At 34.1% G+C, this 16143-nt stretch overlaps 1 protein-coding gene across 1 annotated transcript in view; it reads right to left on the bottom strand.

The window, feature by feature from the left end:
* LOC134276369 (NALCN channel auxiliary factor 1-like) overlaps nucleotides 1-14444 on the bottom strand; it is a 35443-nt gene extending 20999 nt beyond the window's left edge. The window contains exon 1 of the mRNA XM_062758637.1: nucleotides 12933-14444. Coding sequence (XP_062614621.1) covers nucleotides 12933-13433 — 501 coding nt within the window. The 5' untranslated portion in view covers nucleotides 13434-14444. The remainder of the gene's footprint in view (nucleotides 1-12932) is intronic.
* Between the last annotated feature and the right edge of the window lie 1699 nt (nucleotides 14445-16143).

Raw genomic sequence — 16143 nt, 5'->3', positions numbered from 1 at the left:
AAATTCTTCTAGAATGCAATTTATATAATGAGCCTTACAAACGAAGACAATGTTGTTACCTGCTTTGTCGGCAAGAACCAGTACGTACTGATCGTATAATCTATCTAACTCCTTTTTCTCTTCTGGTTTATTGAACACAGAAGGATATATGGTTTTCATATTGCACCTCAAACTTTTAATACGGGACTTTAACATGGATCTGATACTTTTAATCAATTCTGACAAGGTGCCAACGTCTTCTTTTTCATATCTTGCCCATCGTCCGGCGTAATTTTCCACAGAATCCATAATATTTATGAAATTCTGACGCCAGTTGAAGGATCGGGGTTCCCTATATTTAGGACCTTTTAAAATAAGTGATCTAAGGTCCTCATTACGAACTACTTGTATATGTACGTCACCTGTAATAACGTGTCCAGCAGGACTATAGTTATAGGGCGAAGAAGAACATGAACACGAAGGAGATTATGTTTCAGATAGTCGGTATCAAGGCCATGTAAAGTGTTTTTGTAATTGAAAAGTTTGGAAGCAGTGGTCGATGTATGTTTGTAGGAAATACAAGATGTAGTCTTTAACTTAAAATATGGTGAAATACAAATAATGGACGAAAACTTGTATGAAAAATGTCTGTCAGCATTTGACTCGATGATAAAAAAAAGGTATTTGCTGACAAGGTCATTGTATCGACCACAAAACTTACGAAATGACGACTTTAATCGAGACTGTTGCTGAAATTATTGTTTCATCAACTTGTTTGTCAATAATTTACCTCTTCTTGGAAACTGTTCATACATAGATCATGCTCTTGCGTATCGAATCAACTGAGATATATAAACTCCGTATGCAGATGATGCAGGTATATAGCTGCACAAGAGGCCCATGGGCCACATCGCTCACCTGAGAAGCTTTGACAATTTAATTCTATACCGGATACATATTGTGACCCCCCTACCCAATTGATCATAATTTAGACAATTTGAAATCTACATGACCATAGGATGCTTTGATTCCCCATTATAAAACTTTGATTCCCCATTGTGGCCCCGCCCAACCCCCGGGATGCTTCCACATTAGTTTAAACTTTTCTGGTCCAGTGCTCCTTAAGAAGAAGATTTTCAAAAATTTTTCCTAAATATTTCTATGTATAACTTTGACACCCCATTGTGGCCCCGCCCAACCCCAAGGGTCATGATATGAACAATTTAGAATCTACACTACCCCAGGATGCTTCTACATAAGTTTCAGCTTTTCTGGCCCTGTGCTTCTTGAGTAGTAGATTTTCAAAGAGTTTTCCTATATATTTCTATGTAAAATTTGATTTCCCATTGTGACCCCACACTACCCCCACAAGGGTCATGATTTGAACAATTTAGAATCTACACCACCCCAGGATGTTTCCACATAAGTTTAAGATTTTCTGGCCCAGTGCTTCTTGAGAAGAAGATTTTCAGAGATTTTTTCCTATATATTTTTATGTTAAACTTTGATTCCCGATTGTGGCCCCGCCCTATCCCCGGGGGTCATGATTTCAACATTTAGAATCTACACTACCCCACGATGCTTCCACATAAGTTTTAGTCTGGCCCAGAGGTTCTTGAGAAGATTTTTTAATAATCCCACCCTATTTTTGTCTTTTCTTGATTATCTCCCCTTGTGAAGGGACTTGGCCCTTCATTTTAACAACTTAAATTGTACCAAGTTTAATCAAAATTGGCCCCAGTGGTTCTTGAGAATAAGTCGAAAATGTGAAAAAGTTTACAGACGGACGGACGACAGACAAAATGTGATCAGAAAAGCTCACTTGAGCCTTCGGCTCCGGTGAGCTAAAAAGTAAGGGAGGTTGACGATTAAAAAGTTAAAGTCATCAGGTTTATCATATACTTAGAGCTTGGTTGTTAGATTAGTATTTAACGTCTTTTTCAAGTAAAATATCCAAAAATAAAACAGATGTGTCAGACTCTGTGGTATCTTGTATCTCAACCTTACCAGGATATATCGTATTTACATAAGAATAGAAATTTCCATTGTTAATTGACAATACGTCGTCGATATATCTAAATGTCGAGTTGAAGGTCACAGCAAGTGCGTGTTTTTTTTGATCACGCATAGGATTTTGCACAAATTCTGCTTCATATGAAAACAAAATAGTGCTTATAATGGGGCACAATTGGTTCCAATGGGAATTCCAATATAGATTGTTTGCAGACATAGTACTATTTATTATACATAAGATAATAAATATATAAGATTGTACATTTTTTTAACATTGAGAATAATTTTCTCACAGTATTTTCTACTTACATGCATCAATCACACTGTCAATCACACTGTCTATAAATTATCTGCTAAAGTATTTGTGGGTTAATATGTTTAAACAGAACAATTGCTAATATTGATGGATACTGCCTTAGTTTTTAGGATGCTATTCAGCAGGTGGAAGCTTAAATGCCAAACGAGATATAGCACGAAAAGTGCATCCCTGTTATTTTTATGCTCTTGTACAAGGAGATAAGTAGTGAAGGCACAGTGTACACAGACCAGCATACGAGGTGTATGTTGACGGGCTTATGTATATGTAAACCATCTAAATGTCAATCTGTGTATCTGATATAAGAATTCCCAGAATTCCTCAAATAGCTTTACGGATTAGGTCAGCCATTAACGACTTGTTACATAACATATTCTAGAATCAACATCCCCCACAAAAAACATGCAGTCTATAAGCCTGGATGGAGAGTGCTTTAGGTCTGGAAACGTTGAAATACCCTGTTTTCGACATACAGTGTACCCCACTTGTGGTGAAATATGATAAGAAGATTGAGAGAAAATGATGTCCAAAGCGACGATCTATTTAATTAATTCTCTTCTAAATGTTAATGAATAAAAGTTTTTCTGTCCAAGGCAATGGCTAATCGATATTGTTCCAATGACAGGTGATTGAAGTACGGATGCTCGTGTACTTGCACTGCTGAACAGGTATAAATTCTCTATATACACGGGACGGTTGTCAATTTGTTGTAATTAGGGTGGCTTAATTGAAATAGCACAGTAGATAACCGTCTCTTTCAATCCCCAGTTGTTACATCAGGGTCTTCGGATCAATACCGAATGTAGAGCTGTGCTGCGTGCAACAGGTTTTTACAAATCTGTTTGGCGATCGAATCGCTTTATCACCTCACAATAAATCCATGCTGACACGATAATTGTCAATTCCTTTGTTTGTATACTACAAGATAAAATTAATATACAGTCTATCCTGTGACCGTATGGATTATGCGTGCTTTTTGATTTTGATGAGTTTCACATGACGCATTTATAACTGAAAATACCAGATGTTGCATAGAACAAAACTGTTCTTCTTTTGATGTTGATAGCAATCTATTTCATTAATTTTAGATTATTATCTAACACTGCATCTATTTATTCTCTTCCCTACATTCTCTGAACAGCAAAAAAGGGTGTTCACCGAGGAATACCAGTATCCCCATTATTAGACCTATGATGGTGAATACTTTGTCTGACCTTGCAGATGTGAAAGATACATCTCATTTATAAACATGTCAGAAAATTCCAGCCTATCGGAATTTTAAGGCTTATCACTCCCGTCTTTCGGTAGGGTTTTTTGTTACCGTTTTTCAACAGATATTCTATCTCGTCTTTTTCAAGGACATTCTATCAACATGTGTATGTTAAAGCAAAACAGATTATTTCTTTCTAGGTGTTTTCAAGGTCATTCAATGAACAAGTGTGTATTTGTGATTGTTTGAGCAAAAATTATCACATTTTCATGCTGGGATGTTATATTTTTTTCCCCTCCCCAATGATTTATTTGTTTATGGCACGTGTTATGTGTCGTGGCATCATGTTAGTGCCTTATTAAAACAAAGGAGGGAAAAAGTATGATGAATTAAACCGATTTCTTTAAAATTAACTTTAAATACATTTTTTACGCAAGACCTTTATGATAACAAAAGCAAATTTAAGTGCAACATGTGCAACAGAAATCTTCAGTTAGTCGATTGTTACATAATTAAAACTGTCACTAAGTTGAAATACAGCACACTATTATATGTATAAGACTGCTATACATGTTGGTAAAATTATCTTATAAGCCCGATTTCAAACTTACAATTCAAAAAAGCAAGTTACCCCCAAAATTCAGCTGGCGAGTAATTTATTTCTGAACTTCCAAATTTTGTTTATTTAAACCTTAATTATCCAGTCCGTGTCAAAAAATCCACTCTCGGAATCCCGGATTGTTTATTCATTTGGTTAGGGGAAAATCTCTTTATTAAGTACTAGTATTTCAAATAGTATTTCAAAGAGAAGTAAGGTTCATGTGATTATCAAAGGTCCTCGGTTAAAGCCAATGATACTACAACTGTACTAACTTTCTGGACTAAATTTTGTTAAAAATTTTCCCCGTGACCTCTAGTTTTCCTAACCTTATTAAGATCCAGTATCATCTAGATAGAATCTTTGGTCCTGTGTGTACAAAAATCAATACGATATTTGTCAGCTGAGAGCAGCAAGCCGCCACGAATAATAGCTTCTTCCCCCTTCTGTCATTTCGATTTATCATCAATGTTCGAGATATTCTCTTATCCAAGTCGGAATACATAAGCTAAGAGCGATATATACTTAATGCAAGCGTTTTTCCAATACTTGGTCATTGTCTTTTAACGCATAAAATTAATGCGATTGTTAAGTAATACTCATATTAAGTAACCAATACATTGTGTAACCGTTTTATAATCTAATTAATTGTTGATTACACCGTATGGGTAAACGATTACTATTTCATTTTTTATTATTCTATTCTGTTGACATAGTGGAGCAACAACCCAGTTTGTTTTACACCATACATATATGCAATTTATTCATTTTGCATTCAGTACTTCAACCGTCATAAGGTACCTTCCAGAATTGAAGAGTTGCAGAATGCAAATACAGAAACCAAGAGCAAAAAGAATTGACAATTCCGAATTGTCAGATCAGCTGGTGTAAAGAGAGTATACAGGAAGTCGGTCACACAGACATAAATCAGCCACAATATGGGTAACCTACATCCTTAAACATAATATGTTATGTGATTTATATAGTGTACCCTTTGGCAACCGTAGAACTGAGCCAATAGAATTATCAAAGTGAAGCCGGAATGTGTAAACCTGTCACCCGATATTGCTATCACATAGGAAGAAAAGTGTGAGGTAATAAGAGAGTATTATGTGAATATTATTGGTTAAATATATATAAAAAGTATCAGCAAAGAAAAAAAACTGCACAAACTAGTTATATAATCTCCTTAATCTGTTATTATAGGAAAGTTGTTAGATAATCCTTAGCTTGTGGTTAAGGTTTCAAATTAATCTTACGGTATGGTGGATGTTATTCCTAATCTTCAACAAAAAATTATAACGTATTAACAAGTCTAAGAATGAAATTCTATATACAAGCATTGAACCTATCAGTATTCATGGTATTTGCTATATTTCTGTCATTGCCCCCGTAATCGAAGATTCGTGGATAAGCATAGTTTTTGCCCTGTCCGTCCATCTACCTGCTTGTTTGTCCACAGAAGCAGAAACAAATTGTCCTAAACGTTTGCTTGGTAGAACTTTGGCTCCCATACTCACAAGCATATTTCTTGTAACAAGTTTTTTTTTCAGGGTGCGGATAACAACTTATTTGACATATTTACTTTGACCTTCGAGTACTAGTATAACCCTTTTTGCAAGAATTGACCCTGACAATAACTTTTGATCAGTTGGTGCTGGATTGATTGGTTGTATGTTATTTAACGTCCCTCTCGAGAATGTTTCACTCATATGGAGACGCCACCACTTGCCGATGGAGAGTTACAAATGTCCTTGACTCGGCACTCAGGGCCATTGAGCAGTGAGGGATCTTTTCGTGCCAGCACCTACTGCGACACGGGACCTCAGTTTATACGTTCTCATCCGAAGGACGGGCAGGTGGTGCTAGAGCTTTAATATTATATTTTTTCAAATGAAAAGGTCTTCCTTTGGGTACTTTTAACTTTACCTCTGACTTTGACCTTGGACTTTGACCCATATTTTAAAACTTAGCCTTGGTCATAACTTTCTAATAGTTCGTGCTTGGGCTTTCACATACAGTATATATTAATTGAGACAAGTCCTTTCTTGACTTTAGGGAACAATATCTTTTCATCCCTTGACATTGGAGTTTGACTTGCATTTCGCCAAAAGCTGTCATACGGGGGCACCAACTTTCGCAAACACATTTTGTCCTTTTTTTTTCGATTTGTTTATTTCAAATTTTTTTTAGGTAAGCCCTCCATCTTCAAACACGAAACTACGTGCCTGGTAAGAAAAATGTGTTTTTTACATGTTTACAGGGAGGGGATTGTAGACACTGTCTTGGTTAAATGGAGGTATTCCTTTTTGGGACTTTTACTTATTTACAAACTACTTCCTCGAAAAATGTTGAAGCAGATCATAAATAAAGCAAGAGAATACTGAAACTGACTCCTCCCAAAGCAATGCAAGAATGTATATCTTTATTGTCATTATATATATATATAAAAAAATAACCATTGACCGCACTTTTTGCTTCTTGGTTTCCTCTGCATCGATTCTGAGCGTATTAAAAATAACAACATCTGGAAGCCTTATACAATAAGGACACTACAGTTACCCTTGTTAACAATTTTAAACAAGTTTGGAGCTAAGTATCAGCTTCAGAAACTCGGTTAAGTGCATTATGAGGACTATTATCCAGAAGGTTTTTTTCAGTATTTGGTCATTAAAAAATTCTTACAATTCACTCAGCATTCGGACATTGAAAATCAGTTTCTAAACACACAATATTTTGTCTTTACACAAGTTTCTAAAAATAACTGAAACATTTTTTAACTTTGATCAAAGAAATAAAGCATGATATTCCATTTCTGGGGAGATATAATAGCCAGGAGACTGTTTATTTGTGTATGACTTTGTGTGTGTAGTACGTCATCAAAATGTGGTGTAATGAGCCTCCTTATTAAATTTTATTATCATGATTATAAAAAAATGTAGTAAAACTAATGAATAAGGCCATTCTTCTAATTTTACTGTGATCCTTACAGGTAGAGGACTAGAGGTATCAAAATTACTGATTGTTTATTTGTTGTTTAATGTCGAGTCGGCAGTATTTCAGTAGTTAATTCTGCGGCTTATGGTAAATAATAAAAATTTTTCATTTTATATATTTTTTGCTTATTTTCTACTTGCAATTGCAGCCGAAATGCAACAATATATGCTAAAATAAAAAGGTTACTCTGTATAATGAGTCCATGGGGACTTTAAGTTTTATTTCCTTATCCCTCTGATTAACAAATACTATTACAGTGGTCAATTACTAAAAAAGTGTGACTCTCTTGAATGTACCATAAAAGTTATATTAATCATAATGTTTTTTGTGATCTAAAGCATACGTCTATGTTTTGAACACCATCAGAGCTTGTCTGTAAAGCATTCTTTCTTTTGACCTGACAAGGGGTTCAAATAGGAAGTCTGAGGTACAAAGGTTAATCTTCCTAACAACAATAATCTAATGGAAGCAGATGAAATATTTTCGCAGGAATTTCATTCACAAACAAAATTCTGCACACTTTACAATGTCAATAAATCATATCCTGATTCTCCATCTCTGAATAAGAATTTATTTCCAGAACAGATTACTTTTATGAAAATGACAATCTCTTTCCCATAAAAGCCCTAACGACGGCCGATACAAGGCTTGGAGAAGGAAAACAAACAAATTTCCTTCAAATAGGAAGGCCTTAAACCCAAAGGAGACTGTATAATGGTAATATTTTCAAATCATGCTTTATCACTATGGAGAGTCAACATACGGAGACAGATGGGCCTCTATCGCTCCTGTCGGATTCCGAATCCCAGAGGCGGGTGTGGGTCCGTCGGATCAATAATCCGTTACTAGAACCAGGCTACATTTACGAGGTATCGTCCCAAGTCCGCAGTCTAACGATCAATGGAAGTCTAGAGATGATATATAAACTTGTATATATACTTGTACGCATAGCTGCTCCATTCAGTGAGTAGTTTTTCAGTTTCAAAGGCTTTTTCCATGCTTTTTTTTGCATTTATCGCTGAATGCGTGAGTCACGGATTTCTAATTAAATTGTTATACCTGTATGCAAATATTTCCGTTTCGTTAAAAAAGAGAATGTTAAACAAAGATGAATTACACGCCTCGAGATAGAGTAAATCATAATGAATTCGCGGCACTTGAACTAAATTCAATATGGAGGAATGACTCCTTGGTAATTGAACATGGATGCGATGTAGAATCTCACGTATATAAACAACTTCCCACCGAACACGTTCAATTTTACATAAAACAAAATGTTGGTAATTAAAACATTTATCTATTCAAGTTCTCTATTGGAATTAAGTTTTGAAGACTTTAAAAAGATTTTCAATACCGGTATCAATCACTTTACATGTGATTCAGACACATTGTTATCATGTCGTGTAAATTTTGAATTTACTTGGAATAAAAATGCAAATTTTTAAATTTGATAATTTGCACTCTTACCTTGATCTAGTACAGTAATTTCAAAATTTTTAAACAACATACTATAAATATATTGCGAGGTACAAACTGTCTTTCAACCAATTGTTAATACAATATTAAACTCCTAATGACAACTTATTACATGTAATGAGGTTCTTTATTTCCATATATATTTGAAAATGTTTGCATGTTGTACTTTCAGATGCCGAGATTCAACAGGTGGGGAACACTGCAATTCAAAATGGCGTCCTGTATAATGTAAATTTTGAATTTACCGGGTGGCAACTTCTAAGTTTAAAATTTACATGACAATAATCTATCCAATATTTCCTTTTAAAAGTTAGCAGAAGAGGGCTTGAAAAAAAATAGTTTATTAAAACTGTAATACTGTTTTTTTTCCTGCAGTTTTGAAAATCATTTGTAACCTTATTTAGTATAAATTCAACAAAAGGCATTTAGAATAACATATTAATTTTCGCTTCTATAATTTCAAGAAAAAGCTCGAGTACCGTATCCTACACAAAGTAGATGAAAAGGTTAGTTAAGAAGCATAAACCAATAAGTGATAAAGTAAAGAAATGTAATTTTCTTTAAAGACTGGACTATACCAAGATTTGTTTTGAAGTGTTACGTTAGAATATTTGTTAACATTCAGAATACATATATCCCTTCTCTCTCTCTCTCTTTATATTTAAAACTCTGATATACATATTAAATCTGCATGTAAGAACTTGAAATTAGAAAATCATCTTTTTAAATCATATTTCAATCAATGGTTCTTGATTTCAAAGAAGAAAAATAGAAGTGTGTAATTAAAAACAAGATTATATGAACTTCTCAATGAAAAATATCTGGCCACAATTCCATTGTATAACTCCGAATAACAGGATTACACTATTTCCGGCAAAGACAATCGATTTTACCAATGTCTTTATTACATTATACAATGTTAATGAAGCGCTTAAAAAACCAAGAAGACTAGCTAATGCTTTCAAAACAATAGGATTGCCTTAGCTAACAATAAACATGCTTAAGAATTATAATTTAGAGGGGGGAGAAAAGCGCGTCGTGAAGGTTATTTGTTGATTTCTCAATAAAAACTGATTACTGTGATGATTAGCACGCACGATTCCATCATGATAAAATAATAATTTATAATAGCAAAGAATAAATATGCATTGTATATAAATAAGGGTGTACGTGTATGTGATTATAATTAATGGATGAGGACGGAATACACCATTAATGAAAATCTACAACTGACAATATGTTGAAGTCTTCACTGTCGTTATCCTCCCGAGGAAAGTCTGTGTCCCACTTCTTGGTTTTTAATTTAAAATCGATAGTCCCCTCTCACTGCTGTTTAATTTTCCTCGGGACTAGCTTCCATTAACCGTCGGCAATGCCACAACAACGAATGGTCACTTTATCGTAAAATTCCCGGAATAAATACATTTTAACCTCGCGGATAATGAATGATAGCCACAAAGCTTAAGCATCATTTATCATGTTTATTGTTAAACGTTTCATTTCTGTGAACGACCAAGGGTTCTAAGTGTATTCCGGGCAAACTGATGCTGTGATTTTTACTGAATTTGAATGCACCTTAAGGACAGATGATGCAAACAAAAAAGTGGATGCCTGGATTGGTATATTTTTTTTGGCCTAATTCCATTGCAAATGATGCAAATAATAATTTTCTACAATATTAAGAAATTGTAAACCTTCTGTGTATCAAAAGTCTGCCCTTCTAAACCCATCCTTATTAATCTATACAAATATATTTCACTCCAAATTCCATTTTTGTGAGATTTTGAATAAAAAATTAAAATCTACGCGATGAAATTATTTATTTTATACTCATTTAGACATAACCCAAGTTGTTATTTTCAATTTTTGGACAAATATTAGTTTGTATCATTTGTCCTTTATGCAAAGGTGGCGCAGAATTGGAAAAGCTATGTGACTCTAGTTTAAATATTTCAAATCAGTGACAAAGGAGGAGATAGATTATAATTGTTGGGATCTTTTAAATTTAGATAGAGTCCTTAAACATATCGAATTAAAAAAAATCTAAGTATCACCAATATCCATTGTGGAAGAATTTTGTAAAGTTTTTAGCTTTATTTTAGTTTACTTGCTATATGATTATTACTTGCACATGTTGTATATGTACGCAATATTATTGATACTCGCCGCCTGCATTAACTGTTTATAAAAATCCTAAAAGGATTTTAAACCATGCATGGAGCATTATTATAAGAAATCAGCGAATTTTAATTCATTTAGATCCAAACTTTAAAATAGTTACCCAACATAAAATAATATGTGATCAATCGAGTAGCCGAAATTTCTGGTTACATGTAATTCCCCACTGTTACCTTTTGAATTATCAAAAATTAATTATATAGGCGTGCAGAAAATGATTAATTACAGTAGGCCAAGAGCTGATTCTAGATAATATAAAAACAATAACGATTTCTCCCCCAATTTCTTCATACACGCAGTGTAGCAAACACTTATCACATTATCTGCCAACAACCATTAGCAATATCAATATACATAGTGCATCGGATTCTATATGGTAGTTAAAGAGCTACAATTATCAATTACTGAGAAAATCAAAACAGATAATACTCAGATATGTAGTAATCGTTATCCTATATACTACCGACTCCGAGATTAAGTACTAGTAAATAAAAATAAGACATGAAGAACGGATTATATATAAATATGATAACACTTTTAATATCATACACGTACCAACATTTACATGCATGTACATGTATGGATGTCTTGAGAGTAGAAGATGATTTTGTCATAAAATAGACATTTCAACTACGTATAAATTCATAATTAATGCGAGTTGTATTTTTTTTAATTATCACTTTAAAGACTAATTATAATTTACTTTTTTTCCCTAATGTATATTGAATGTATTAAGCTTTGAAATTGCCACCTTTTGCCCCCCAAAAGACACCTTTATATCAAGATGCTGAAATATTAACCTTATAAACAAATTATTTCTATAAAATACACAATGATTTATATCCCTATCACTTTATTAAAAACTCGTCATACTGGGAAGTCCGAAGAGGAAATGTCCTCAGTTTCAGATGCAATAATAAATAATCACCCAAATATGGCATCTGACAGCACTCCACGACAGTCTTCTGTCAAGGCCATGATAGAATAGCATTTATTGGTCCATTTAATCAGCCAATAATTATACAGCGGGGAACTACTAATTCTCTAATTACCGAGGAATAAGTCTTCAGTTAATTTGTTATGTAGTCGAGACCAAAGGGAAGCATTATAGAAACCCCCCATGTCTTGAAATGCACGAGTTCAAACGTACATCAAATCCAAAAACACTCGTTGGAAATCAAAATGACCGTTATAATCCAATTTATTGAATCAAGTTAATAAATTTCAAGATCGGTAACAGCTTTTCTAAGAAGTAATTTTAAGAGTGCTTAAGACCCGCGAATAATTCGTTTAAGAAGCTTGTCAAAAAGACAAGGAAGCTAGAGGGAATATTCAATAAATGTTTTATCCATGAGCTATAATGTCTATGTGTATTTTTTCCAGCACGGATTATCGTTCAAACTAAGGCTCTATTTGATCTACAAATCGGTTTTTAATTGATTCAAACAAATGCTTAACATAATCATAAAATATTAAAATATTTAATTAATTAGTGGAACAACTAGAATTCTAGAAAGTCTTTCAGTAAAACAAAAAACCTAAAGTCTCTTTTTTTATCGAGCTTGCTCCTGTTTCATTTACAACGGGGGAGGCTTGAAAGCGTTATTGGTAGGTATAATAATTAATATAAGCTAGCAACAGCCTTTCTCTCTTTTTTTTCAAAAAACCTTGACGTATCATGATAAATCTGATAAGGGCACATGCGGGCTTTCATGTAGACAGCGAATGATGAACAGATGAGCACACGATCGAGAAGGATTGGGCTATTCTCATTTTATACTCACTTTTAACTGAGAGAGCGCACGTGTTCCACAAATTCCAACATTATGATACACTGTACATATACTCACCAGTGAAATAGGTCGATCATAATATAGCGGTATAACATGCAGTTATTAAAGCCCCGTTAATGTCAGCCAGTGCTCACAGTTATCAGATTATTTGACTCCTGAGACGAGCCCTCAAGGAGATAAAGTGCTATTTAGAATAATTTGGCTACATTGCCAGATGTTGTGCTACTGATTTGATGGTCAGCTGGATTTCCTCGAGGCAAGTAAATCTCCGATTTATGTAAATAAATCAAGTGGCGGATCCAGTTACAAATTATTGATATCTCTAACCAGGATGTTTTCAAAGGATAAAAAAAAAATGGCTATAAGACTCACCCTACAAACGCTGCAGCTCCACCTGACGGAGTACACAGTATCACAGTCGACTCGCTCCAACAGACTTTCAAACAGTTGAAACTCCTCAAAAGCATTGTTGTCGTTTCCCATCAGATCTACCAGAGTTTGGTTACATTCACTGTTCCCCATCCATCTCGCGGATTCATTCTGAGGTATTAAATGGTTGAGAGTGTACATATTGCAAAATTTTAAGTGGGTCTCGGGGGGCCGGAGCGTCCTCTTATCGACACAAATATCTTGTATAAATTGTCTATCAAGAAAAAGGCACTGATTCTTGATTTTAGAATGTACATTCGAATAATATACTGGTCCGCAAACGGAGAGCTCAGGAAAACCCGAGCCAAGACAGGCTTTTGTAAACACCATAATGGTTGTTATAAGGATAACACACTGAGTGTATGAACACTTTGCCCAGACGTTCGGTTTGTGAATGTTCGGCTTAACATATGACGTATTCCCATCTTCATAGCTTAATATCATAGTTCAGAAAAAGAGCACACTTTCAGAAAATTTAGGAAAAGCATGAAAGATTTTTTTTTCTGTACCTGACTACATTTATCCAAAAGAATTTGTTTTTGCCTTTTTAAATAACACACTTTCTTCACTATTTGGCATTACCTTTCTTAAATGGTCGCTGTTTTGTTGACCAGAATAGCCTCCACCGATAGATTGAATAAAAAATCCTCTTGCGAGTTGCTGAAAACCGATTGCATTCCAATAAAACAAGGGCAGACTGGGAATAAAAGACATAACTAACTCACTCAACACTTGTTTGATAATTTCCAATCATCAATACACTTTTAGAAGTAATATTCCACAGAACACGACAAATTTAACACATGTTGAATATCGAAATATAAGTAAGTCGCCATCTTAACATTCCCAGCAATTACTCGCATCAGAAGCGCATGCGCGCTTCAAAGAACTTGTTGATCTATCTCTTCTGTTTATTTTCTGACTGAAGAAACTTGTCGGTCGAGATCTTATGGAGTGGCCATGCGTATATCCAAATGCTTATTCTATTCAGATTTCTGGACATAAAATTTTAACCCATTGACTAAATTTCCAGATATCTGTTTTTCCTTTCACATCCGTGAATTTCACTGAAATCCCGAAGTAACATCTGTGTCATATTTTCGGGGGGCTCTTTTTTTTTTTCAATTACACTCGTATATTTATGTACATATACTGCATCACTTGTGGCTACAGATCGATAAGTTTGAATTTCGGAACACAGCAATGTATGAATGTAATTCAATAGGAGAGGGATTTTAACGTCTCCTCCACACAAGTAATAAAGCAAACCATGCTATTGATCATTGGACTTTATCTTGGATGGCAAACAAGTCCGATTCTCCCGGTCAGCAGGAATTACTTGTGTTCACTCCAGGCAATCCCACTAGCCTTGCTTGGAGAGATAAGTTTTCAAACTCCGCCACTGAATCCGAGCTTTCAATCCATATTAATTACTTTTTACGGAGAACTCCGCAGTCTGGGCAGGTCGGAACAGCGAGTCGTAGTAAATGTCTAATAACAGTTACGTGTCAATTAGACGGCGCTTAACGGCGCTAGTGGCCTCACGTTGTCGCACCAAAGACATGTAGTTTGCTTATGGACAATTATCACGGAAAAGATGTGTTTGTGGCTGGCATTAATGAAATAACAAAGAGGAATTGAAGCCTTATTTAACTCAGGCAACGCATGTAGAAAGCTACCCTGGAACCTAAAGATCAGGGTTTCTGAAAATCTTTAAGCAGTCCGATCTTGAATAAAAAGAAAAATGTATTTCTTTTAAAATCATATATTTGACATTATACAATTTGTAATTGACGATCGAATGGATTTAGTAATTGGTTAAGATCTAAATTTGATATTAACTACATGGCTTGCACAAGGGAGATTTGCAAACACGATAACAAAATTAATATTTGACTTTCTACGAAGTTTGATATCATACAGATAACAAAAAAAATCAATGCAAATAACCCATCAATAAACTATGAGTTGTTACATGTAGTAATATCTCATAAAATCAATTGACAATCTGTTAATTCATATAACACCGATAGTACATGTATCTATACTTGATTTCTATCTCTTATTCACATTATAGTGTACTGAGAGTACTTGTATTCATTTCCTCTTCTTAAACTATACACCTGTTTTTGAGTTGACATGTGGAATTTTTAAAATACAAGAATATCATATTCATTACATTTATTACAAATCAGTAAACTATCTTATGTCGTTTCACCAACAAATAAAGTAATTATATTTTATACCTTGTAAAACAAACATAAATCTTTGTTGTTATTTCTCCAAAATGAAATTAACATCGCACCTTGTTGTTTCCTCAAAACACACCAACAACTTTAGTTTATTAATGTTAACCTTATTATAACAACAAGTTTACAGATTGTTTTTGTTTTAAAGAAGAGCAAAAAAAGTTTCAAAAAACTCAAGCTTATTTGTCTTTTATTTTAATATTGTCTCAGGTCAATCTACACGTGACTCTATACCATTAAGATACTTTTGTATGACCAAATAGTTGTTGGTCCTAGCATTCCTTAAGCTGTCAAATAGTTGAAATAAATTCAGATTTAACTTACAAAGACACATGGCACTACAATCACATTAAAAAACATACCATCATTTCAAGACATCGTAACATAGAAAAAAAAATGCCTTGTATTTGAAATCTGCAAAAGGAAGAAAGAACATATACCAGTAAACCATATCATAAGTAAAATTAACATCATAGCAGTTTATTATATATGTTACATTTATATCACATGTGTAAAATGCTTATAGAAGTTGGTTTTTGTCATTTGACCTTCACAACCCTTTAAATTACCACATTCCTACATGTAATATGAAAAGGGATTTTCTACTATTATAATCTGATATAATGAAATCTTACTTCTCTATATAAAATATGTAAATAGTGAGGTCGTTCTTTAACACGCACTTTATCGTAGTTTTATTATTATTATTTTTTTGGTTTGAACTACAGTAGATGTGTACAGGTATATCGGTATTAGTTTCCTTTAAATGGACAGAGAGGGGATTTTTGGCTGTGGCGGTCTACGAAGCTTTAATTCCTTTTCTAGGAGTAAGGAATCAAATCCAAGGGAAATCAATTAACCAATCGGAAGTGAGGAACAAATCGATAACCAATAGGAACCGAGGA

Source organism: Saccostrea cucullata, unplaced genomic scaffold (assembly GCF_032062105.1).
Source record: "Saccostrea cucullata isolate Sc308-1 unplaced genomic scaffold, CSIRO_AGI_Scuc_v1 ctg121, whole genome shotgun sequence".
Taxonomy (NCBI): Eukaryota; Metazoa; Mollusca; class Bivalvia; order Ostreida; family Ostreidae; genus Saccostrea; species Saccostrea cuccullata.
This window is presented reverse-complemented; position numbering and strand designations above follow the sequence as displayed.